This window comes from Pteropus vampyrus, unplaced genomic scaffold (genome assembly GCF_000151845.1).
Source record: "Pteropus vampyrus isolate Shadow unplaced genomic scaffold, Pvam_2.0 Scaffold736, whole genome shotgun sequence".
NCBI classification, from domain to species: domain Eukaryota; kingdom Metazoa; phylum Chordata; class Mammalia; order Chiroptera; family Pteropodidae; genus Pteropus; species Pteropus vampyrus.
Window position 1 is genome coordinate 176,054 of NW_011889517.1, and position 24,904 is coordinate 200,957.

Below are 24,904 nucleotides of genomic sequence, written 5' to 3' on the forward strand. Positions count from 1 at the left end.
GGTAAGCTCAGAGGGCATTCATCTTTGCCCTTTCTCTGGAAATAAGGGCAAAGAAGTTCCTGAGCCAGTGACTAGGGTGACTAGACAGTTCAGGACCTTGAGATGTCATCAGATGACTCACTGGTAGTGGGGGCAGGGAGGCTTGGAGTGGAAAGTGGGAGTGGGTTTATGTAAGCGCTGGGGATCATGATGGATGCGCACATACCGGCAGAGGGGTGGAGGTGGACACAGGGCTCTCTACGTGGCTCAGATGGGCAAAAGGCTTGGCTGCACCCCAGGATTCCAGATAGCGGGTCATCAGCAGTGATGGACGCATCTTGGGACCTTCGAGAGAGGACAGCAACCCTCCCGCAGTGCCCTTCTCATCCTCCTCCTCGGCCTGGGGCATATGAGGGCTGAAAGTCAAGATCAAAACACTTCCCCATTCTTCCCACATCCCTAAGAGGCTTGTGTCCCCTCCCCCGCCACACTCACACTAGGACCCAGAAACCCAATCTCTGGCATAGGAGAAGAGACCAGTCCTGTGGCTGTGGATGGTTAGGGTGGAGTCCAGGCTGGGCTTTTACCCGGGGATCGATGACCAGGTAGGTAGGCTCCCCTAGCTCTCGAAGGTATGGGTCCCGGTGTTCCATGGCTACATCCTCCACAGCGTAAGCTCCTCCTAGCAGGGCCAGGGTAGCCCCTGTGATATGCACTCGTCTGGAAGGAGGGAGCCGTGGGAGTCAGGAGGCAGGGCCTCTGACCTCTCATTTCTTTCGAGAATCATTCTTGGAGGTCCGACTTCAAGCAAGGCCCTGTGCTACAAGAGATGTCTTCCTAGCTCTATTTCACCCTTACCCTGGAGGCCTCATCCTGCAACAGTCGTCTGGGTCTGGGTCTTACGTATTTCCTTCCTCTCCCTCCTGCTGGGTTTAGCCCTTTTGACCTCTCCCCTACCCCATGTCGAGGCTTGAAATTAAGTACCCAATGCCTCCCACTGCCGCCAAATGTCTCCATCCCCAATGGTCACTGATCTCTGGCCTGCACCCTAGGGTCTCCCAGAGCCCCACATGCAACTGTGCTCGTTTTAAGGAACTATGAAAAGGGTGGCAGCCTGGGGAAGGCCTGGTTGCCCTCTTGCTGCAGCTTCCCGGAGCCCTAGGTCTCACCCTGGCACGCCACCTGCCTCCATGTGGTTGGCCAGTGTGACATCATGGGACCAGACATCATACTGCCATTTCTGCAGCCCGATGACTCCGCAGAGCACGCTGCCCGAGTGCACGCCCACGCGCATATTGATGTCAACACCGGTGGCTGCCCGCAATTTCCTGAGGAGTGTATATGGGCAACAATCTGAATGCTGTCTTCAGTCCTTCCCTGGGCCTCACCCCTCCCTCTCTCCAGGATGACTTCCACTACCCTGCCTGCTCCTCTCCCCAATCCATCCCTTGGTACTCCTCCTTCCCGCCCACCTGAGCTGACCTGATGGCCCGGCACATGTCCAGCCCCATGCGCACACAGTTGATGGCGTGGTCTGGTAGTGAGAGCGGCAGCCCAGAGACACAGTAGTAACAGTCTCCCAGGATCTTGATCCGCATGCATTCATGCTCCTGGGTGTGTGTGTGTGCAAGGGGGAGGGGGTACTTGGTTAGAGGCCAGAGGAGGCAGGAGGCAGTTGGGAAAAGTAGGAGCAAATGTGGTGTTCTTGAAGAACTTCTCAGGTCAGGAGTGGCTAGGTCAGATCTAGGGAGTCCCTAAACTTGATGTGGGGCTTGCCGAGGTCTCCCATGCAGATGTCTTTCTCAGAAAGGTTTCCCAAAGGTTGGGATATCTGTGACTCTCCCCAACTTTGGCATGTGTAGGGTGATCCCAGATTTGAGCATATGAAAGTAGCCTCAGGATTGAGGTTTTTTGGGTGAGAGACCCAAGATTAAGTTGCTTGGGGGCATCCCTGGGATCTGAGCAGGTGGCTGGGCCAGAGATTTCCCTTAGAAAGGCCTCCTAAGATTAGAATATCTGCAAATCTATCTTGATTTGGTTGCAGTGTCCAGAGACACCTGTGTTGGGGCTCTGAGCATATTTGGGGTGCTGCGGTTGAGGCCTTTGTGGAGATGTTGAGAAATCTCTCCAGGTTTGAGGTGTGTGGTGAATATCTCCATATCCCCAGATATGGAGATATTCACCACACACCTCAAACCATATCTGGGGATATGGAGATATTCACCACACACCACAAATACACCACTAATTCCAGTGGTGTATTTGTGAGCCCACATGGGCTCTGAAGTGGGACTGGAGTCTCATAAGGCAGGAATTGCCCTTGGAAGAGGTTTTCCAGGGTAGGGTGTTTGAAGCTGGGAGGGAGGCCCCCTCTGACCTTGGCAATCTGGTCGAACTTGCCAAAGAGCTCGTTGAGCATGAGCACCAGCTCCTTTGGGGAGCATTCACTGGCCAGCCGCGTGAAGCCCACGATGTCAGCATACAGCACGCTGGGCAGAGCAGACTGCATCAGTGGGGTCAGGGTTTCCTCTGGCCCATGCTCCCTCCCTTCCAGCCACCCTTCCCTATTTATACCTGACTCCCTGGTGCCTCTTTACATAAAGGCTGTGGAAGTTGTTGGTGCTCTCTGGCCGTGACCCCTGTCCAGCCTGCAGCCTTGCCATGATCTCCGCCTTCATCTCTCGGGCCAAGTAGGCAGGAAGGATGGACAAGAGAAGGTGTTCCTGGGGGAGGTCACTGTGAGCACCAATCCTCCTGTACTCTAAAGCCAGGAGCCTCAGCCTCCCAAACCCCTAGGGGCCCACACCCTTCCCCAACCCCATTAGGTGTCCCTCAGGGCTCTCCTTCAGGTCCTGCCCACCACCTAGAGCCGGGCTCCAACACTCCCTCCTGCACTGATCACCTTTAGGCAGCAGTCCCCCAACCCCTGGGGCAACTGGACTGGTCCGTGACCTGTTAGAAACCCGACCGCAGAGCAGGAGGTGAGTGGCGGGTGAGCAAGTGAAGCATCATCTGTATTTGCAGCCGCTCCCTGGTGCTAGCATCAGTGCCTCAGCTCCACCTCAGATCATCAGACAATAGATTCTCATAGGAGTGCAAACCCTATTGTGAACTGCCCATGGGAGGGATCTAGGTTATGTACTCCTTATGAGAAGCCAATGTCTGATGATCTGAGGTGGAGCTGAGGCAGTGATGCTAGAGCTGGGCAGTGGCTGTAAATGCAGATTAATATTAGCAGGGAGGTTTGACTGCACAGTGACCATAATAAATCAATTGCTTGTAGACTAATATCAAAATGCTATCGGTGAGTGGTAAAAGACAATTAAGCTGTATCTATAGTGGCAAGTGAGTTGATATATTTCAATTGTACAGTTGCATCTGGTGGCATCTGATTCTGCATTATAGTGAGTTGTATAATTATTTCATTATATGTTACAATGTAATAATAATAGAAATAAAGTGTACAATAAATGTAATGCACTTGAATCATTCTGAAACCATCACCTGCCCCCCCCCCACCCTGGCCAGTCTGTGGAAAAATTGTCTTCCACAAAACAGTCCCTTGTGCCCAAAAGGTTGGAGACCACTGCCTTTAAGGACTGAACTCCCAACACCAATGACGGAATTAGAGTCCTTCGTTTAGTGTCAAAACGTTCTAAAGTGCTTTTACAAGCTTCAGTTTGTTGGAGCCCCCAGCAACTTTCCAAGGTGGGTAGCAGCCACATTTGACTAAGGAGGAAATAGAAAGTCAGATGACCTGCCCAAAGTCATTAAGTGTGCAAAGGGGCGCAGCTGTGTGATTTAAGTATTCCCTCTCTCCCACCGCAGGAGGACCTGATGCTTCTTCTCGGTGTCCAGCCTCCGGCGAGAGTGCAGGGAACTAAGCGCCTCTCTGAAGGTGGCCCGCAGCGCCCGCTCCATCAGCGCTTTGTGATACGCCCCGGCCACGTTCCCGCACAGGAACAGCACCGCGTTTGCTGCCAACTGTGGGCGAGGGTCAGTCTCAGAACATTCTAGACCTGGGTGGGGGTGCCTGTGTATGTAGCTGGATTTGGTCTTCAGAAGGGCTGAGGAGGACACTGCCGTTACAGACCCAAGTATTTTGAGGCAATCTGTGCCATCCTGTGGGATCCTTAGGAGGCACTTCTCCCCCTCATTCCTCCTGCTCCACACTTGGCTCCTACACCAACATCGCCTCTTAGGTCTAGAAACCCTTGCACATAGGTCTCCTCTGCTTGGAATGTCACTCCACCTCCACTCTCTCCCGCAGCACAAAACTACCCAAGCTCCAAATTTTGCATTTTTTTGTGAGGGTTCCGTCATCCATATCTGTCCCCAGCACCCGGGTCCCCTGTCGAACTTTCTTCCTTGTGGGTCCAGATCCCTTTTCTGGTGTCTGCAGGCACGATGCTGCACTGGTGTACCAACTCCAGGAGGGCACGGTGGGGATCTACCTGTATTTGCACCCTGCGCCCAGCTGTGGCGCCCTGCCATGGAGTCACAGTTCAGCAAACAGTTGGTGAATGCCCAGACAACCAAGTAGCACCCAGGGAAGCCAATCCCAGGTAGAGCCTGTGTCATGTGTGTGCTCACCTGAGGCAGCAGCGCCGGTCGTGAGTCTGGCTGAGGCCCAAGATACAGCCCGAGAACCAGCAGGTGTGAGAGTGATGAAGTGAGGCCCGCGGCGGCGGCGTCGCGCATGCCCAAGGGCAGCATGGCATACGTGGTGAAGATGACAAAGATGAAAAAGGACACCTGGGGGCGGGGTGCGGGAAGCTGCAGGCTGACACTGTTGTGCGGCTCGCTGCCGGTGTCCTGAGTGCAAGTTCGAGGCCCGGGAGTCCTTCCCGCCCCGCCTCCGCCCGGCTCCACCTGCCGCCCCTCTCACCTGGTCCCAGGCGCTCACTACGCCTCCAGTGAACAGGAAGCCGTGGCCTAGCGCGAGTAACGCTGCCCACACGAGGCCGGAGAGGGGACGCGTCCAGCGCTGCAGTCGCTGCTCGCGGGAAGCCAGGCCCAGCAGCAATGAGAACCCGCCCAGCGCGCACAGCACTGTGGCCAGGAAGCCCCTGTCCGAAGCCAGCTCCTGTGATGAAGGGCGTGGGAGGCAAGATTGGGCTGTGGAGTTTGGGGAGCTCGTCCAAGAAGAGGAAGAATGGACAGCACCTCAGGCCAGTCTCAAAAAGTGTCTCAAACTTAAATACAAAAAGGAGGCAGGGGAAAAAATATACATACATACATACATACATACATACATACATACATACATACGTACATACAACAAAAGGGAGGCAGGGCACCTCTGCTTGTCATTCATATTAGGTTGAACTGTATGAAATTGCAGATAATGTTTTAATCTAGAGAGCCATCAATCTTAAATAGTTCAACCTAATATATCACTTGCATGCTGTAGCCGATGCTGAGCCGAGGGCCATCTACCCAGAAGATCTGACTTTGACCCCATATTGGTCATTCGTGAATCTGTGACCTTTGTGAGCCTCAATTTTCTCATCTGTCAACTAGCAATCATAGCACCAGCCTGGAGTCAGGAAGCAAATGAAAAATCCTAGCTCACAGAAGGCATTCAGGAATGAGTGCATCCAAATCTGACCAATTCGCTTGAGTGATTCCCTGCCCCTGGAACGTGGCTCGGATGACAAAGCGGTGCTCTGGCAGCAGGGGGCGTCCGGAACTTTGCCTCGCCGCCCGGGCTGCGCTCTCGCTACACGCCTCAAAGTGCCGCCCGTGTCCCCGCCCTTTGTCCCAGCTCTTCCTGAACTTTGAGGTGGACCAGCAAGGACTGGTCTCGCCCAGTGATTTTCCCGCCTTGCCTCTGAAGAGTGAAAAGAAAACTTAGAGAGGGATGTTTTCAGAAACGAAATTGAAGACCCATTTTTCCTCCCCAAAAGAAACTGGAAATGGGTTTATTTGGGGACTAAACAGAGCAGGATGGGGGATGCCTTCTGGACTTCTGTAGGTACAACTGCCCCGCAGCGCCTAAGAGGGAAAGAAAACCAGGAAATGGATTCCCACAGGGCCCAGTGTAACTTCCCTCTGGAAAATTGGAATATCCGATGTTGGATTTATTCTACAACTAGTAGATCACAGAAGCTCCTAAGATCTGTCAGTATTCTGAGATACATTAGAAGCACCCAGGGCTCAGTTATCGCCCTGTGTAGACCCAGACACTGTGCCCCAGAGAGGGGAAGTGATTTGTCCAGGGTCACTACAGTTCCTAGCAAGGTTTGGCGCCTCTTTCCTGAGACCCAGCAAAGAAAGCACATCGAAAAGAAGACCCTCACAAGACCCAGCACTGAAAATGCCCCCTAGGCGGTGACCCTCCTGCCTCAGCCCTTGAAGAGGCACCCGGCGCCAGAGGCCTTGCTCACCCTGCCACTGGCCCAGGCGACAGCGAGCAACGCCAGGAGTGCGGAGAGCACGATCACCAGCAGCAGTAGCAGCAGTGGGTACTGCTGGCTCAGACTGTAGTAGGTCTCATAGAAGAGGTCTTCGCTGGGCGGTGGCCGGGGACTGAAGAGGCGGGGCATGGTCTGCCCCTCGCTGCACTGCCGGGGGTGGGGATAGGGGTGGATGGGGGGGTTGGGGAGGTGGGATAGAAAGGGCCAGGGTCCGGGTTACCACTTGCAGCCCCAGCCCGCTCCAACTTGCTCTCTCACCTGGTCCAGGCCACTTCCACCCCGCCCTCAACCTCTGGGCAATTTCATCTCCTTCCATGCACTCCCTGTGGCCTCCCAGTTGGCAATGAGGGCACTGCCCAATCCTCTCCTCCTCCCTCAAACCTAGACTGAGGAGGTGCCCTAGCAAAAGCCTCATCGCCGGGCGGACAGGATTTGGGGTTGAAACAGAAGGCGTCCCAGGTTCTCCCTTTCCCCCAACTCACCGCCCGCGAGGCCGCTGCAACTGAGTGGGATAGGCCCGGGGAGGGAGCCCCGAACAGCTGGTTGCAGAGTCACTGCTCGCCACTAAGCAAGTGGCTCTCAGAGTGTCTGAGGACAGGCCCTTCCCTCCTGGCGCCGCGGCCCCCTCCCACTTCCCTGATGGAACAGCCCAGCCCTTTCCCGTGCCGAGCTGGACTCCCCAGGCCTCCTCCCCCACTCTGATTGTCTTTCCTAACACCACTGCTTTCTCTCTTCAGCACCCTCAAGGAAGAATGCAGACCACTGGAGAGGTGCGAGGGGGTGGGGTGGGTCCCCTGGAGTGGCAAGTGTCAAAACGGGTGGAACGCTTGGATGTGGGGAGACTGAGGGAGGGCTGGAGTGAAGGGAGGCTGGCTAGAATGTAAGGAAGAACATGTGTCAGATGGGGCTGGGATCGAGGTCAGGATGGGGGCACCCTCATTCCTCTATCCTCCTGCCTGGACAGTGGCAGCTTTAGCCCTGTCTGAATTGTCCACGCTCCTTCAGTCTTCAGTTCCATGGGAGGGGGCAAGTCTGTGTGTAGCTTTGTGGAGTCATAGCTTTGCACTCCCGGACACAGTCTGAGAACCAAAGGGCTCCTGCCTCTGAAGCAAATGTGCCCGTGAGTGTGCATGGTGGAGGGAGGTGATAGTATGCGGGCTGACCTCTGAGATACTGCTGGGTCTCTTGTGCAGGCACAAAATGGGCTGGGGTGTGCAAATCTCCATGGAAAGCCCCCTTGCCAAGACCCCACTAGTGAGTCTCTGTAGCCCAGAAGAAAAAGGGGACAGTGGGACCACAGCATCTATCCCTGGAGTATGGGTTTAAGGTAGGGTCTTTCGGCTCCAGAGGAAGTGCTCTGCCCTGAGATTAGAGAAGCACCAGGAACCAGGCCTCTGAGATTCCTTCCTGCCACTGGCTGGGCTCTGACCTTGTATGCCATGACATTGCCAGTCCCCAGCCCTCAGCATCCCACTTCCAGATTCAGTGAGGCTGCAGTGCCTCCTCCTCCCTTGGTGTCAGCTCCCCAACTTCCCATTCAGGTCCCTTTCTGCCCCTGGCCCCTGGCTGATGCCTTAGCCTTTAGCTTTGGCTAAAATTCGACCACTTTATTGGCTCCTGGGATACAAAATCGAGCCTGGGTGCAGGCTCGATGATCCTCAAAGAAAGTCTTGGCTAGCTGCCTCAAATACAGGAGGCGGCTTAGACACTTCCTCAATTCTTGCCATTATTATACCGGCCATGTGGCCCAGTCCAGGCTTCAGGTTCTTCAGGCAGCACTTCTTCCGAAGCTACTTGTGTGGGTTGCGTTGCCAGCTCCTGCTCATGCCCTTAGGTGGCGTGAATAAGGCAGCTTCTCTTGGTATTGTCATGAAGTTGTTATTTCCGATCTGTATGAATTGGCTGTCATAGACGGTAACAGGCCCTTTAAGAGAAACAGTGGTGGTTGTGGGAGGGTTAAATCATCAGCAGCTCAAGTTAGAAAGAGCAGCAGGGTGGAGGGGCAGCGGCACCTTGTGTTCACCCTGAGGAAATGCAAAGATAGGGTCTCAGGGTCTCCCAGTGAAGGTGTCCGATGTGCCTTTGGTCTTCTGCAGGCTGCTCCTTCAGAACTGGGTGTGCAGAAGCTCAAGAGGGATGGCAACTGATGCCTCTGACCCTGATATTGGGTCTTTTCTTCTGGGAGGCTCTCTGGACTGACATAGCAACAATAAAATTTCGGGATTCACAGACCTGGTGTTGGGGAGCCAGAAGGCCCATGGGCAAATTTAGGTTTTGCTGTAATCTCAGTGAGATCCAATCCCAGTGGGTATTAGTTTCTTTATTTATGAAATGAGAAGGTTCGGGTAGACGGCCTCTAGCCCTTTCTCTCCCTCTTCCTCCCCAAGGTACCCTGGATCTATACATGGTCTTGAGGATGAAGCTGGTGAAGGAATTGAGCAGGGGACGAGAAGGAGTGGAGAGTGGTTACCTGGTACTGGATTTGGCCTGGAGGGCTCGGTGGTGCCACGTCTCTCAGCCCCCTGTGAATAGCACAGTACTCTCAGGCTCCCTGTCCTGGGGCCTGGCTACGGTGTACCCTTTTGGCCCCAAGTTTTCCCTAGCAAAGGATAGGATTTGCATCCTGTAGTTTTGCCAAAGTCTCACCTGATTCCTTTGGGGTCCAGGACCTGGCGTCCATGCTGAGGTGGGGTTGGGCATCTGGTTTCTGAAAGGTGAGGTCTCCGGAATAAAGGTAGGTTGGGCTTTTGAATCAGAAGACATCCCTGCTGTCTGAGCATGCTGAACCTGCTCCCCTTGTGCCTCCATCCTCTTGGGAAGGTTTGTACCTTTTTCAGGAACAGAGCTGGGCGACTCTTTTAGATTCAATTTGTTCAGCATCTCAGAGACTTTAAACTCAAGGTTTCCTGGGATTTCCCCAGGGCCATCCATTTCTGTCCCTCCTGAGTCTGGCTCAAGGGCAGAAAACCTCTTGTTGCTGCCTCGGTGCTCAGACAGGAAGTTCTTCACCTGCAAGGACACGGGGAGCTTGCTGGGTGTGGAGGTGGGAGAGCAAGAGTAAACCCAGAAGAGTCTCTTGGACCACAATCTGTTGCCTGGGAATTCAGGGATGGGGTGGAGAAAGTAGGGATGAAGCCCAAGACATAAAGAACAGTGGTCAGTGGGGAGTCACTGAGTGGCCAAGGGAGTTATATGGTGCCATTCTCGCCCAGATCTCAGGTGGAGGTTGGAGTTGGGCACTCACTTTGAAGACTGCAGCATTCATCTTTGTACAATTTACATCTCTTTTCTCTACCAGGCATAAGACTTCTTCAGTATTTAGTCTGCATTCTGGAGAGAAGGCAGAGTGTGTGGCAGGTGAGCAAAACTTTTTTCCCAGGGAAAGCCCCCTGTAAACAGATCCAAGCCTACCTAACTGCAAGCTAAATGGCCAGCTTACCTTGGAAGGGAGGCCTGTCTTTGGGCTCATGGCTCCAGCAGTGCTGCATTAGCTCCTTCAGTTTTTCCAAGCCAGGAGTCTCAGAGTCTGGCTCGGCCAGCTCAGTCAGTGGAGGCCTGATCTGCCTGTCACACATGGCCCCCTGCACCAGCGATGTGTTGGTCACTGCTGGGGTGGGGGTGGAGGACATGAAGAGAAAGCATTCAGGGTATAAGGGGTCACCTGCTCCATCACGTAAAGGGGCAGGGAGTGTAGTCCAAGGGAAGGTGAGGAAAGACTGGGATAGTCTGAGCAGGTAAGCAGGAAGAAGAGGGTTTGGGGCTTTTAGGAAAAAGGCATCTGAGATTAAGGATCCCAGAGCCTGGCTAAAGTCTTACTCTCAGCTTCTCTTCCGGCTAGCACTGCCCACATTAGGATCCCAAAGCTGCAAGAGACACAAAGTTGAGGCCTTGCCCAACTGCTGATAAAACTCTTTTCCCATATACCTTCCCTCAGCAGGGCCCAGAGAGGTGTAGAAACTGGAGATGTGTGTTTGGCATGGGGACCTTACCTGTAGACATCACTGGCCCTAGAGGCCTTCCGGTTTACATCAGCCAACAGTTCTGGGGCCAAGTAGGCTAGGGTACCCCCTGACTCCCCAGATCCTGCCTTTGACTGTGAATCTCCCAGAAACTTGGACAGGCCAAAATCTGCTAGCTGCAAAGGGAGGGAAGAAGGAGGAAGTAGGGGATGGACAGGGCTAGGCAGCTTCAAAAATCCCCTTCTCTACCCCAGAAGATGCAGGTCTAGCCTTATAAAGGGGATGTGGAGGGTTGGGAGAATGGTAGGACCAGCGAGGTCCTTGGTTTGGAGGTCTAAGTTCCCTCTCCTTGGGGCTGGGTCAAGGTCTGAGTTTTCTGGGCTGTCAACCATGGGTCTCTGGAGCGCCTAGTGGGGTGGGCTTATAGAAGTGACCATGTCAGTCAGGGCCTCTATCACTTGGTATGGAAGGGGCTAAAGTTCCTGAGTGTGCCTTGACACTTGAGCAGCCTGTGTCCAGTGGGAGATGCTGAGGGTATTTAATAGATAGGGCTGCAACAGCTGCTGTGTCCAGTGGTGGGGGTTGAGCAGCTCTGGGACAGAACCTTGTCCAGAGGCTGGGCTGGGGTGTGGATGAGCTGGCTCACCTTGGCGTGCAGGTCTGAGTCCAGCAGGACATTGGAGGGCTTCAGGTCCCGGTGCAGAAGCACTGGGTTCTGGCTGTGCAGATAACACATCCCAAGCACTATCTCCTGCAACAGGCGACAGAGAAGTGGCCAGGGCCGTGGGCACTGGGGCAGCAGCAGCCCTGTCAGGGAACCGTTCTCCATGAATGGAGTCACCAGAGCCGGTCCAGACACGTAGTCCCACTCCAGCTTCTCAGTGACCCCCAGCAGTGGCAGCACATACAGGCTATGCAGATTTGCCATGGCCTCCACTTCCTTGGATATCTTCTCCCTACACTCCAAGCAGAAAGCTGTAGTCATGCTCTGCTGCTGGGCAGGGCAGATCCCTTCTCTCCCCATGCGACCCAGCAACACAGCAGCCTGCTCCTTCTTCCTGCAGACACCAACACCTGCCAGCCTGCAGCTGGGGCACTCACGAGTTCACAATCTTGACGGCCACATCATGACCCCATTTCTGGTGGTATGCCTGGAACACTGTGCCGAATCCACCTTGACCAATGACCTTCTGGTTCTTCAAATCTTCGATGGACACCATGGAGGCTCGGGCACTGTTGAGCCTGAGAGAGGGGCCTCGTTCACCAGCTGGCCATGGCCCCAAGTTCTCACTGTTCCCCTGCAGCCCCCTCCCTTCTCACCGTGACCCCCTGTGACTCGGCAGGTGTGGTAAAATCTGTAGCTTCCCCCATGGACCCTACTCTCTCCTGGCCTTGGCTCAGGAGCAAAGGTTGTTTTCTAAGCGAGTCAGTGGCATCCTGTGTCCGGTCCCCACTCACCATAACAACTTGCCAGAAGACATCAGGCCGAGAGGTGCGAGAGGCTTCTGGAAATCGTGAGTCCAAATGGATGGAGTGACTTCTGGGAGTGGGGTTTGTGGCAGAGAGGTGTCGGGGGTGGGGAGAGGGGTCAATCTCTAGGCCCCTGCACGGATTCTGATTCCGCTTCCCACTTCCTGGTGCTCTGCCTACCCCGAGTGACTGAATAAGTAACTTCCTTATTAGACAGGGCCTTTACAGTCCCGCCCCAAAAAGGGCGGGGGATAGGGGGTGGGCAGAACGGAAGCTTAGTACTAATCTTTTCTTACCAGTTTTTTCTTGAGTACCTGCTGCATGCCACAGACTGGTTAGGTGTCACTGGTTGTTTAGGGTGCCATGGAAGAAGTCTTTACCTTCCAGGAACTCATAATCAACTCACCCCTACAGCCTGTGTCTCTCCCTTCCCCCATAAGATTCCCAACTACACCACTTGCCAGACCGGGCTGGGGGTGGGATGGTACTGAGGAGGATTTCATGGTCCTAGAGATCAGCTCTCCCACAGCTGCCCTTAAATCATAGCTAACACTTCTATAAAGCTTGCCATGTGCCAGGTACATATATGAGCTTACTTAATTCTTAAATCAACCCCAAGGGCATAGGTACTGCTTTTATGACTTCTTTATGAATGAGAAAATGGAAGCACTGATAGTTTACCTTGCCCAAGCCAGTGTGGCACTGACTTCAGAGCCTGTCTTTCCTGTTTTCACATCAAGTTTTTCTATTCTCACATAGGCTTCAGGTACTGCTGTTTTGGAGCTGGCGGTGAAGGTGACTGAAGAAGGTGCAAGGCATTCCTGTGTGATGAAGTGATGAAGCATTCCTATGCATTCCTGTCTGGTCCCTGACAGCTGCTCTCATTGAGGTAAGCCCCTGGCATTGGTAATTTTCTGCTGTCAAGACCAAGACCCACCGCCAGGGCATTGTGGTCAGCTAGATGAATGGCCCAGCCAGGGGATTGATGGTGTACGCTGCAGTAGAAACACCTCAGGGCCTCCCTGCCCTCTCCCCACTTTCCAACTGTCCATGCACATTACCTGGTTAATACACATTCCTCACGGGCATATGCTCTGAACAAGGGCCTTTCAGAACTCGGGAGCTTGGGGAACCTTAAGGATTTAGGGCAGACAAAAGGTTATTTTGCCCATGCAAGACCTGGCTATGGCTGGAGATATAGCCAGCACTGGGCACTCAGTCCTTCAGTGGAGACCCAATCCTGTGGATTGTGTGCCAGCTCTCACTGGAAGGTGCTCATCTTGATATGCACTTTCCATTCTATCCAGTGGTCCATGGAGCACAAGTAGCCAGCAGTTAACTGTGGTTTTTAGAGCAACTGGGAACCCCAGAATCCACCTCATGAATTTTGGTGGAGTCAGTCCATGCTATTTTGGAGCTATTTAGGGAACTCTTTAACTGTAGTCTGTTTAGAAGCCAGTACATGGTAGGCACACAATAAATATTTGTTGAATTGAATTAATAAATGAACAACCAAAACTTCCGGGGCTTTCTTAAGACTCTGATCATCCCAACTAGAGCACCATACTCATTGGGAGGAAAAAGAGGTTGGGCTTCTTTATGTTTTAGGGGATCTCACCTGCACAGTCGACAGAATCCATCTGAAGTAGATTTTATTATAGAGATACGGCGGTACATCAGAGAATATGAAGGCAAGTGTAGCATGTCCTTAAAAAAATCTAGTCAGGACCTAAGAGCCATCAAAGAGGGCAGCCATTTCTTTCATGATTCTCTTTTGGAAGAAGACCCTGGGCTCAATGTCTGGGCTCCACTGGAGGGGAGCAGGCAGAAATGAGTTAGAGGGGTGTTTAAAGACCTTTTTATGGCTGGATTTCTTTAGATTGGGACAAGACTATGAGAATCAAGGGTAAAACACCGTAAAGCATAGGGTTGGGAATAGTGTCAGAATCTGTACTCAAAATAAACCAAGCTACTTTTAGAAAAGGAGGAGCAGGAATGGGAGCCTGGAGTGAGTACCTGAGAAGACCCTCTCCTTCTGGCAGGAGGAGACTGGAGAGGCAGAGTCGATTCCTAGAGTTTGAAACTCTGGCCTTTCCTGAGGCCTGATGCCCTTGACCCCAGCTGTCCCAGGCTTTTGGAGTCTATTTGGGTGTCTGTCATCCCCTCGGTTCTCTGCTCCTAGTTGTCTTTGCTTACCTTCAGCCTGCTCCTGGTATGGGCTCTGGTTCCCTATCCTTAGTCATTGGGGGGCAGAGGGTGTGGTCTCTCTTCTTGCATATTCTAGCTCTAACAAATTCTCATGTGTTGCTTCATTAAGAGATTCCAATTGTAGACTGAGTGGTGTTAATTAAGGTGACAGCAAAAAAGATTTGAATATTTTATATTAGCATATATTGCTTTTCTAAACAGTTAAAGAAGGAAGAAGATTGTGATGTATGTAAAGTTTTAGCTATAATAATATTCACTGAAGTGTTGTTTAAAATAGTGAAAAAAAATAGAACACTAAATATCTAATGATAAGAAAAAAATTGAATAAATTATGCAATGGAAGACTAAGTAGCCATTAAAATGATGCTCTAGACCTGTATTTATTTATATGACAGGTGTTTATCTTATGTCAAATGGGGAAAAAAAGCAGGTTATAAAATAGTACATACCGTATAATCATTTTTCTGTTTTAAACATTCCCTCTGGTAGTATGACAGAGTTCTCAAAAGCCTCCAATAGCAGAATACTTAAATGCTATATAAAGCACAACAAACACATATTTTAAAAATTCCTTCGTGAGCTCCAGCAAAGTGGAATCCTTGCTCACTATCTGTTTCTTCACAGAGAGCGTTTCAGAGTTGGGTTCCATTGGCAGAACCTAAGTTGCCTATCTGTACATCCAAGGCAAGGGAAGCCGAGAAGGGTAACTTCTTTTTACACTACCTTAGCATGAGGGGACTAAACGATTTTGAGCAGCCGTAAATGATAAGTATCCACATACATGCTACAACAACCATAATGCACATTCTCTCAGTGTAGAGTCCTTCTCTCTTTGCTTTCTGTGTCTAGTTAACGTTGAAGACCTAATTTCTGTGCTTTCCCATCTCCTCTCATCTTAGTGGGGCAGGCTACTGCTTCAAATTGCTTCCCCGGATGGATGTTCCACTTTTTTTTTTTTTTTTTTAAATAGGGAGTTGAACCTAATGGTCAAAGGTACAGGCTCTTAAATCAGACTACTTGGAATTCAATTCTGGCACTGCAAATTATTAGCTGTTTGACATTTAGCAAGTTACGTAACCTCTCTGAGCTTCAGTTAATTATAGTACTCACTGAAATGGGTTGCTGTGTAGATGAAGTAAAATAAGGCATGATAGAACACAGCACATTTCCAGCACATATTATGTGCTTAATAAATGGTAGGCATTAATATAACAACAATTATTGTATTTCCAATCTCAGGAACATTTCTAGTTCTCAATTTATTTGTAGAGCAAGAAAAATGATTTAACTACTGCTCAGTAAAATAACCAGTTTTCTTTCTCCTGGTAAATTCCCATCCCCACCCTTCCTCCCAGGGCCCCACTAATGATTCACCCCTCAGGTATTCTCTCTCCTCTCTCTCAGACAAATGTACTGAGAGAGAGATTTGAGGAAGTCAGTCATGTCCTTTCTTGTGGTTTTGAGGAGAGATGGCTTGAATCCTTGTTGCGAGCAAGAAAAGCAGCTACTGAAGTAACACCCTTAAACTTGTTTGTGTCTTTCCACAATGCCAGGGTTATTGAGTGGACCCTTCTCAGGTACCTCATACAGGTAACACACAACACACAGAGAGGGGAAGTACTGAGTTTTATGTGACAGAGTGAAGGAATGAAAGTCCTTAGCATCTCCAAAGTGAGCTCTATGGACTGGTGGCACGGAGAGCTGCATGTCTGTCCCAAGCCAGCAGCTACTGATGGGTCACAAAATCAGAATCTTAGTCTCTCAGCATAGCTGTCCTTGATGTTATGGGGTCCTTGATGCTATGGGGTCCTTGATGCTATGGGATCCTTGACAGGCTTGAGCATCGTCTGCCTAAAGTGTTCAGCTTAGGTGGACCTTACAAGGTGGGATCCTTATGCTCATTGGTTCCTACAGATGGGAGCTGACATCTGTGGTTTTGGGCATTCTGGTTATAGCCTAAAGGCGTTCCCATTATGTGCCAATTGACATCACTGTTATGCATGACTCTCATGGAATTCATTTTGTAGAGGCCGAAAAGTCTTCATTTCTTTATGGTCTATACAATCCCGTGTCTCTAGCCTCTCAGCGTAAAGGCACTTGAGTTTGTTCGTCTGCCTGGCACAAAGGTACTCAACGAGGTTACAAAGATTACATAGTTGACCCAGGGATGGGCTTTGGGCCTGAGGCAACTGCCTCAGGTATCCCGTGCCACATGTCCTCAGGCCACCTTTGATTTCAGGGTCCCATGACCCTTCCAGTGGCCCATGCACAGGCCTTATCTCTGTTTTTCTCCCTCAGCTGGCAGAAATGTGGTAAGAAAGGTGAGTTAATGGTCTGAGGGCATTCCTCACCTGGTGGAGGATCAGGGTTAGTGCTTCAGCCTCCTGAGCTTCAGAGGGTCAGTTCTGAGGTGTTTTACAGATCTTCAGGGAGACTCTGTCTGGGCTAAGCTCCACATCAGAAGCTACCTCACATACCTTTTTTTTTTTTTTTCCATTTTCTCCTTCCCCTATTCACATTTTCTGCTTCCTCCCTCCTGATCCTAGGACCACCCTCCAGGAAGTCTCAAGTTTTGGTCTCAGGAAACTTTTAGGGGAACACAATACAACTCTCTCCTCTGTTCCCTCCTCATTGTTTTTTCCTCTGAATATCTTTGTGTCTAGGATCCCTCCCTATTTAGAAAGAAAGAAGAAAGGCGGGGAAAAGAAAGGAACAGAAAGGAATCTAATTACCTCAGAAATGGGGCATAATGTATTTTGGCATCTACCATGGGCTAGAGACTTTCTCATCTGTTATCTCACTCAAATTTTAGCAACAAATCTGTGAGGCAGACTATTATTAACCCCATTTTATGGGTAAAGAAACTGAGAACTCTGTGAGAGGTTAAGTAACCAGTTGAGGTCATAAACGACTTTGTGGCAGAGCAGGGTTTTAAACTCAGATCTATGCTCTCTCAGCTGCTTCCCTTTATGGGTGAAGTTCTTCAAAAGAATATGAACTTTGAATCAAGTAAGATTATTAGTATTTTTGTAATTAAATATTTTAACAGCTGTATTGAATTAGAGTCGACATTCAATAAACTACACATATTTAAAGTGTACAATGTGGTGAGTTTTGACATACATGTATGCTCGTGGAACTATCACCACAATTAAGATAATGAACATATTTATCACACCCTTTTCCAATTCTTCCCTTCTGCTCTTCTTTGCCATTTCTCCTTTCCTGGCAACCACTAATCTGCTTTGAATCACTTTGGATTGGTTTGCATTTTCTATTTGATATGAATGGAATCATATAGTATGTATTCTTTTTTTTTCTGATCTGATCTCTTTCATTCAATGTGATTATTTTGAGATTCACCTATATTGTTGTGTGTATCAAGAGATTATTCCTTTTAATTGCTGAGTAGCATTCCATCATACTATAATTTCTTCATTCATTCACCTGTTCATGGACAATAATTTTTGGCTACTACAACTGATACTCCTATGAATATTCATGTATAAGTCTTACATTCCCACTAGCAATGTGAGAGTTCTAGTTCTTCTATATCCTTTCCAACATTTGGTATGCTCAATACTAGCTGTTCTGAGAGGCACCACACTGTGGTTTTCATTTTCATTTTCTTTTCATGATGACTGATGATATTGAGCCTCTTTTTACATGCTTACTTGCCATCCATACATCTTCTTAGATAAGTATCTGTTTAAATTTTTTTCCATATTTTATCAAGTTGTTTGCTTTCTTATTATTGAGTTTTGAAATATCTTATATATTCTGTTTTTCTCTTTGGTGGATTGTGCTTTTGGTGTCATCTATAAGAAAACTTTGTTAATCCAAGGTCATGGTAATTTTTCTCTTGTTCTAAAAAATTTAGATAAACAGTTAGTTTTACATTTATATCTGTTAGTTTTGCTTTATTTTGTTTAAAAATATATCTCATTTTTAAAGGTTCAAAAATCCCTGATTATGACGTGTGTGTGTGTGTGTGTGTGTGTGTGTGTGTGTGTGTCTGGGTGTACTTCTTGGATTTTTTTTAAAAAAACCTTTTCCTTTAGTTTTTAAGGAAAACCATTTTGAAAGTGTAAAGTTGACTCACCTTTGATAAGAGAGCTATCGACAAGAAATTTGTGTAGCTTAGACCAGGTTTTGGGAGGAAGAAGGTGCTTCCACACCGGTAGCTTTTGTGTGGAGGTAGAGAAGTAACTCATGAGCAACAAGGATGTTTAACTGACCACTATTCTCACCTAAAGACGTGCCTTATCAAGTTCTCTAACAAAGGTTTAAAGAGTTTTGTTTTGTTTTAACATTGGAATTTGTGGAAAGGTTTCAATCTTTGTTACAGTGTGACCAGATCTGTGATTTAGGAAGACTAAACAAGTGGCTGCTTGGGGCATGGATTGAATGGGAGAGAGCTAGAGGCGGAGGAAACAGTAGACCGCAGAGCAATTTAAGAAAAAAAAATGATGAAGACTTAAACGGAGTTAATGCCAGTGGGGGTGGGGAGAAGGGAACCTAGTCTGGAGATATTTCTGAGGTATTAATAGAAGAATCTAGGGGTTGAGAGAGAAGGAATATTCAGTTTTATTCTGGGACATTGAGAAAATGGTCATGCTATAAACTGAAATGTGGAAAATAGAAGGGACACATATTGTGTGGGAATGGATTGCATTTGGATGTGGGCACATTTATATGAGAACTGGGTGCTGCAGCCTCAAGGGATCCCCAGAGGGCAAGAAAAAACATGAGACTGGAGCATGGCGAGTGGCAAGCACTGGGGCGAAATGAATGACATCAACCAGGAGAGTCTGTGGAGGGAGAAAGGAAGAAGGCAAAGGACAGAGAACCCCATGTTATCAAGGTCAAGCCAACAGAAGAGAAACCAGTGAGAGAAACAGAGATCAGAGAGGTAGGGGCAGAATCATGAGAGAATCATCAGAGTCAGCTGCTACTGAGAAGACATCTAAGTTTGGGTTTCCCCAAAAGGAGAGCCTGAGCATGGATTTAGGTGCAGGTAGTTTTTTGGAGGAAGGAAGAATCCCAGGAAGCATGAGTGGGGGAACACAGAGAGTGAGAGGTGAGGTAGGAAAAGCCAATAGAAGGGTTTATTACTGAGATCGTGATTGTGGGCAATGCAGGCTCCATTCAAGTAGAACCTCCAAATTTAGAGAATACCTCCCAGAATTGCTCACTTGAAAGATTGGAGGCTAGAATATTCATCTGCCAATGTCTGCACTCACTACCTGAGGATTGCACCTGGGGGCACTAACGCCCTGTACTTCCTGGCTGTGTTTGCATTAGGGTGGGCTAGGCGAGGGGTGATGAGCAAGTCCCATTGTGTAAGAGAAGGACCTTGTAATGGCTAATTTTATGTGTCAACTTGGAGGGTATTTTTGGATGAAATTAGCATTTACAATGGTGAACTTTGAGTAAAGCAGCCTCATAATGTGGATGGGTCTCATCCAACCAGTTTAAGGAATTATTCAGCAGACTGCCTTTGGACTTCATCTGTAGCATTAGTTCTCCTGGGTCTCCAGTCTGCTAGCCTTTGACCTGGAACTGCACCATAGGCTTTCTTGGGTCTCAAGCCTATAGGCCCAACACTGCAAATTCTGGACTTGGCAGCCCTCCATAATTATGATCCAATTCTTCATAGTAAATCCCTTTACATCTATACATACATCCTATTGGTTTTGTTTCTCTGAAGAGCCATGACTAATACAGAACCTGAAGCAGAATGTGAAGGTGAAGGTGCAGATCTGAAGTAGGGTGCTGGCAGTGCAAGGCGAGTCTGAGCTCACACAGAACTGTTCAACACAGCTGTGGCTGACCTCAGAGATGCGACATAGACCATAGTCATCTGCTAAAGATGGTAAACAGGGTGAGGAGTCACACAGCCTTTGGGGTTTGGCAGTAAAATAGACTTTGGTGACCATAAAGATAGAAGTTTCATGTTTCGTTTTGAGTGAGTTAATGAGTTTGTAGGATCTGAAGAAATATAAGCCTAGAGCAGAAATTACCACTGAGAAGTTTGATAGTGAAAAGAGGGAAAGAGGAACGGCTGTTAGATCAAGCAAGAAAAGGGACCAAGGAATTTATTTATCTATCTATCTATCTATCTATCTATCTATCTATCTATCTATCTATCTATCTATCTATCTATTTATTTTAGGAGGGATGACTTGAGGCTGTGGAGAAAGAGTGACAGTAGAGAGGGAAACCTCACAGGCCTAAGAGAAGGAATGAGGACCCCAGTGGTGGGTAAGGATGGATTTTAGGAACATGGGTAGAAAGATTAGTTTTGCTCAGAGGTCAAGATGTCTTTTTATGAAAATAAAAGGAGAAATAGGAAATAGGTGAAGACACTGAGTTATGTTAAAGAAATAGGAAGGAAAGTACTTTCTATCTGCTCAGACAAGTAGGAAGGAGAGAGGTAAAGTAGTTTAATGGGAAGAATGCAGATTTGGAGTCAGATTAGTAGACCTGGGCTGGGATTTTAGCTTCACCATTTCAGCGATTTGTCTTTGGGAAAATTCCTTCATATCAGTGTCAATTTCCATATATATATATAACGGGGGAACTAGTATCTACTTAACAAGATCAGTGGGTGGACAGAAGTATATGATGCATCTATTACAGTGCCTGGCACATAATAAACACTTAAAAATAACAAGTATTATTAAATAAAGCCATTTTCTGAGTGGGAAAAATTAAATAGGACATGGACATGGATTAGCTCCTGTGAAAAATGGGAGATAAAAACAGTAATATTTCTTGGATTTTTTTTTCAGTTCTAGACTTTACATTTAATTTTTATAGATTTTATTTCTCTGCTGAAATTTTCTGTCTCGTCATCTATTTTCTCAAACTTATTCATTGCAATGACTTCAAAGTCCATGTCTTGTAACTTCAGTATCTGGATCAGCTGTGGGTCTGTTTCTATTGAGTATTTTTTTCTCTTGGTTTTCAGTCATTTGATGATATCTCTTGGTACACATGGTAATTTTTAATTAAATGACAATTATTTCTTATGAATAATTATAGAGATAGTTTGCATCCCTGGATAATGTTGAGTTTCTTCAGATATAATTCACTTTTATTTCTGTCAGGCAATTAGAATAGGGGAATCACTTTAATCTGCCATGGGATTGATTTGAAGCTGGGTTTCAAACTTAGTGTGTACTGACCTATTTCCAGATTGTCCTTTGTGCCAATTAGCAATTAACTCAGCTCCAGACCCACCCTTTGCTTCCTGCTTTACAATACCAGAGCTGGATTCTATAAATATTTCTCTTTTGCCAGCTGGCACAATGTTAAACATTGTCAGTAGAGGGTGCTGGAGGAACACTGGAGGAGGAAGAGGTCTCTTCCAAGTTCTGATGTTCCTTTGGCCAGGCTCCAGAGGCATGCACGACTTCTAGAGTGCACAGCCGTCACCATGCCCAACAGCCAACAGCTTTGCCTGTCACATTCTTAGGTGACTTCTCAGTGAATTGCAAATGATGAGGCATCTCCCCATGAATGCCTTTCCTTTGCATTTCCTTGGGCAACTCTGCAGTGAGTTCTGAGTTACAGCAACTCAGCAACTCCTCCACCAACTAGTGAGCCACAGCTAGGTCCTTTTAAACTAGGTCTGGATCTCAGCCCTAGGAGGGAGTTCCCCTTAGATATTCCATTTTAGCCCAAGGGGTAGTGGCTCTTTCTTATAACTGCTATTCCTGTATTTTAGAATTCTCTTTTCTTTTTTACTAGCTAATCTCTCAGTAATTCAATACCCTATTCTAGTTAATACTTCTTTATGTTAAACTTTCTTGGTTCAAATTCTTATGTGATATCTGTCTCCTGATTGAACCCTGACTGATACAGCTGTAGACCTAGGGTCTAGTTCTTCAGGGGCTCTGACTGAAATCCTGGGGTATTTATCAGAGCCCTCTTTTTTGACAGGCTTTTAACTCCAATTTTCATTTCCTCAGTACCATAAGTTTGCTGAAAGTTCTTCGTAGACTCTTACTAATTGGGGTATTTTTACTTAATAATTACTTAATAATTGTGATAGACAGTATTCTGTCTACCACATCTTGTTTCTTAGAACCATACATTCTGGTACTAGATAAACAATACCATTTATTTGTGACTAGGTCAAAGTATAACCTCAACATAGTATCTTCCTGATGGTGAATTCAATGGTTATTCAATAAACCATTTCATTAATCTATAAGTGGCATTGTTGCAGCAAAACCTCAGAGAATATGTGGGACATGTGAAATTGGATATGGAGTAAAGATGAAGCAAAAGGAAGTGAGATTCCTTCCGCATTCTAGCAAGGCAAGCTAGATGAGGTTCTGAGGGACCAAGTAGCAGTCTCTATAGAACAAATTAAAAGTGACAAGGAATGTGGAATTTTAGGGTTGGAGTTTTGCTTCCAATGGCATTAGATAGCTAAAGATGGAAGAACAACAAACTTATAACACAGAATATCCACCTCAAAGCCCAGAAGAAAATATAGCACAGTTGCATGCATTTTTCTATCTGTAGATGTTGGTTATAAACTAAATGCTGAAGCTGATCTTGACCGTTGTTAAACTGCAGATAAGTTTACAGACTTACCAGGATTCTGCAGTGAATCTGGAAAAAGATCAGGATCTTGACAATCCAAATGTGGACATAAGAGAACTACAAGTCTTGAGAAAATCCAGTCTCATCGTTCCATTTGAAACATTTCACTGTGTCTTTCTTACAGAGGGGAGAGTGAGACTCTCTGCTTTGCTGTGTCCTACCCTTTCTACCTCACCTCCTTTCGCTCATCCTTTAACTAGGATGAACCTGAAGCTGAGAAGCAATAATATGTCAAAGTTAATAGGAATGATACCTTGAAGGAGCCACAGGAATTTCCTAAGGCAAAATCTAGGGAATTCTATGTGATTATGAAATTGAATGTATGTGATCATGAATTTAATTGGATCACAAATTTATCCAAAAAGACAGAAAAAAATTTAGATTGGACCACATTAATTGCAATAATGGTTTATAATGTATGTTGTGAATGCTCAGCCCACAAAAAACTCAGTATTCACCATTTTAAATGTCTCTGTGGTTTTGTCCTTTGTCTGATGGTTTAGGAAAAGCATGGTTGTTGCCAAGATCCAGGTTACAGTGAGGACTCTGAGTAGTTGCCGTAGACAACATTGTGGACAGCATCCTTAAAAGAGGATAACCATGAATTTCATAAAGCTGTTTCTTCCTAATTATGAAAAGAACTTGATTTTTACTTTTAATACACAGTAAGAATAATTATGTAGTAAGTCAAGAGCATTCTGTATTAGAGAAACGAGATAATACAAGTAATTAGATTTTCAGATAATCCCCAAACTTTATTTCTCTAGTTGACAGAGAAGGCTAATTGACCCCAATGGCCTTTCTCACCATTTTCCTTAGTAATAAAACCTGTCGGTTTTAGCTAGACATATGTCTACTTGGAATAAATATGTTTCCCAGCCTCCCTTGCAGCTATATGTGACTAAATTCTGGCCACTTGGAAGTAAATATAAGTGGTGTAGAGAGGGAGAGGGTGTATATTCTTCTGCTTTTATTTATTTTTTGTTGGTTTAAATATGAGTATGATGGTTATATCCTGAGCAGACATTTTCCATGAAGTGGAATGCTAAAGATGGTGGAGCAGCAAGACAGAAAGAGCTTGGGAGCCTGATAGTTTTGAGCCTGTGTGGGGCGCCAGGCCCAGCTGGTCCAAGGTCTGGCTGTGATCCAGGATCCTAGCTAGGAATAGGCCCCAGATTTAGAATGTTATATTAGGGTAGTAGGGTGCCTGCACCTAAAATATGTAAACATACCTCAGCTTATTGTATCACGCATGTGTGGCTGAATGCCACTATGCTATGTGTGGAGCAATGCGGTCCCCTAGAGAGCAGAAGGGGAGAACAGAAAGGGGAGCAGGAGAAGTGCGTGCAATACTGCACTCCCCCCAATAGAACTGCACTTCTAGAAACAGAACTGTGCTCCACACAAAAAAGTTGGTGCCTCCCTTTCATTCTCATGTCAGCCTTTTGTGCATTCTTCCAACTGGGCTTCTCACCGTCGAACCTTCCCTTCTCAATCAGCTCGGCACTGACACTGTGCCTACCTGCAGAGCCTTTGCATGAGAGAGAAATAGACTTCTATTTCACTTAAATCACAGATATTTTAGGTTTTTATGTCATGCACAGCCAAGCCTAATTCTAATAGATACAACTAGTTATTTAAACATCATCTCTTAGCAACTGTTCAATTGGTCAACAACTATCTTCTATCAATCACTGTATCCCAAAAATTAGCATGGTTTATGGCACATAATAGATGTTCAATAAATGTGAGAAATGGAATAGACAATGGACAATAGCCAGACCATATGTAACAATAGACTCTGACCCACAATTTGCAGCAGCTAGCCCAGGAAACCAACCCATTATCTATAGTAACCAGCCCAGGAAGCCAGTTTACTACAGGATGCCCTGCTTCCAGATTTCCCACTCACAGCTTCCCCATACCAATATCTTCCAATTACCATACCTGAAGCCTTCTCTTTTTTCTACTGTAAAGCTTTCCCACTCTTTTACCTGACTTTGAGTCTCTGCCAAAATGCAAAGGATGATGGCTAACTAACTCCCTTGCAATAGCAAGCTCTGAATAAATAGCTTTTGCCTATTCTCATTTTGGTATTTGTTTATTTCCCCATGTGTTTATGAAATAGATGAAATTTGAAAAGTAAGAGACTTTGGTAGATAAAAAAGACAAGGTCCTCTCAGAGAATTTTACACTCTAGTGAGGTGTACAGACATTAAACAAGTATGTACACAGTTATTGTATTATTGG

General features: G+C 47.3%; 2 protein-coding genes and 2 long non-coding RNA genes across 6 annotated transcripts in view; 2 read left to right on the forward strand and 2 right to left on the reverse strand.

The window, feature by feature from the left end:
* ADCY4 (adenylate cyclase 4) overlaps positions 1-6,552 on the reverse strand; it is a 15,851-nt gene extending 9,299 nt beyond the window's left edge. The window contains exons 1-10 of the mRNA XM_011385532.1: positions 6,369-6,552; positions 4,868-5,065; positions 4,573-4,734; positions 3,814-3,963; positions 2,554-2,702; positions 2,357-2,468; positions 1,462-1,589; positions 1,149-1,307; positions 567-699; positions 206-379 (exon numbers count right to left, since the gene is read on the reverse strand). Of these exons, the coding sequence (XP_011383834.1) occupies positions 206-379; positions 567-699; positions 1,149-1,307; positions 1,462-1,589; positions 2,357-2,468; positions 2,554-2,702; positions 3,814-3,963; positions 4,573-4,734; positions 4,868-5,065; positions 6,369-6,527 (1,524 nt within the window). The 5' untranslated portion in view covers positions 6,528-6,552. The remainder of the gene's footprint in view (positions 1-205; positions 380-566; positions 700-1,148; positions 1,308-1,461; positions 1,590-2,356; positions 2,469-2,553; positions 2,703-3,813; positions 3,964-4,572; positions 4,735-4,867; positions 5,066-6,368) is intronic.
* A 1,432-nt stretch (positions 6,553-7,984) lies between these two features.
* On the reverse strand, positions 7,985-12,018 carry RIPK3 (receptor interacting serine/threonine kinase 3). Of its 3 annotated transcripts, none has more exons than XM_011385535.2 (10): positions 11,816-12,018; positions 11,459-11,599; positions 11,004-11,313; positions 10,388-10,533; positions 10,215-10,261; positions 9,838-10,002; positions 9,643-9,728; positions 9,045-9,407; positions 8,869-8,920; positions 7,985-8,322 (listed from the first exon to the last, which is right to left on the reverse strand). In XM_011385535.2, the coding sequence occupies exons 1-10, from the start codon at positions 11,836-11,838 to the stop codon at positions 8,189-8,191; spliced, it is 1,467 nt and encodes a 488-aa protein (XP_011383837.1). In that variant the 5' UTR covers positions 11,839-12,018; the 3' UTR covers positions 7,985-8,188. The 3 variants fall into 3 exon arrangements, with proteins under 3 accessions (XP_011383837.1, XP_011383836.1, XP_011383838.1); XM_011385534.2 differs by having other exon boundaries at positions 9,838-10,005; XM_011385536.2 differs by lacking the exon at positions 7,985-8,322 and adding an exon at positions 8,347-8,593 and having other exon boundaries at positions 9,838-10,005.
* Positions 9,673-11,600, forward strand: LOC111734033. The gene is made up of 2 exons (XR_002778269.1): positions 9,673-9,755; positions 11,422-11,600. It is a non-coding gene; the product is annotated as an uncharacterized LOC111734033 (long non-coding RNA).
* Positions 12,019-12,186: 168 nt separating the features above from the next.
* The window catches only part of LOC111734032, a 14,249-nt gene continuing 1,531 nt past the window's right edge, over positions 12,187-24,904 (forward strand). Inside the window, exons 1-2 of the long non-coding RNA XR_002778268.1 lie at positions 12,187-12,405; positions 12,587-12,716. This is a non-coding gene — a long non-coding RNA (uncharacterized LOC111734032). The remainder of the gene's footprint in view (positions 12,406-12,586; positions 12,717-24,904) is intronic.

Coding starts and splice junctions, on each gene's coding strand:
- RIPK3 (XM_011385534.2), bottom strand. CDS start 11,838: ATGTCTTCTGGCAAGTTGTTATG. Junction 9,408..9,642: donor TGAATGCTGCAGTCTTCAAA/GTGAGTGCCCAA, acceptor GTGTCCTTGCAG/GTGAAGAACTTCCTGTCTGA. Junction 8,323..8,868: donor CAGGCCAAATCCAGTACCAG/GTAACCACTCTC, acceptor TTTCTCTTAAAG/GGCCTGTTACCGTCTATGAC.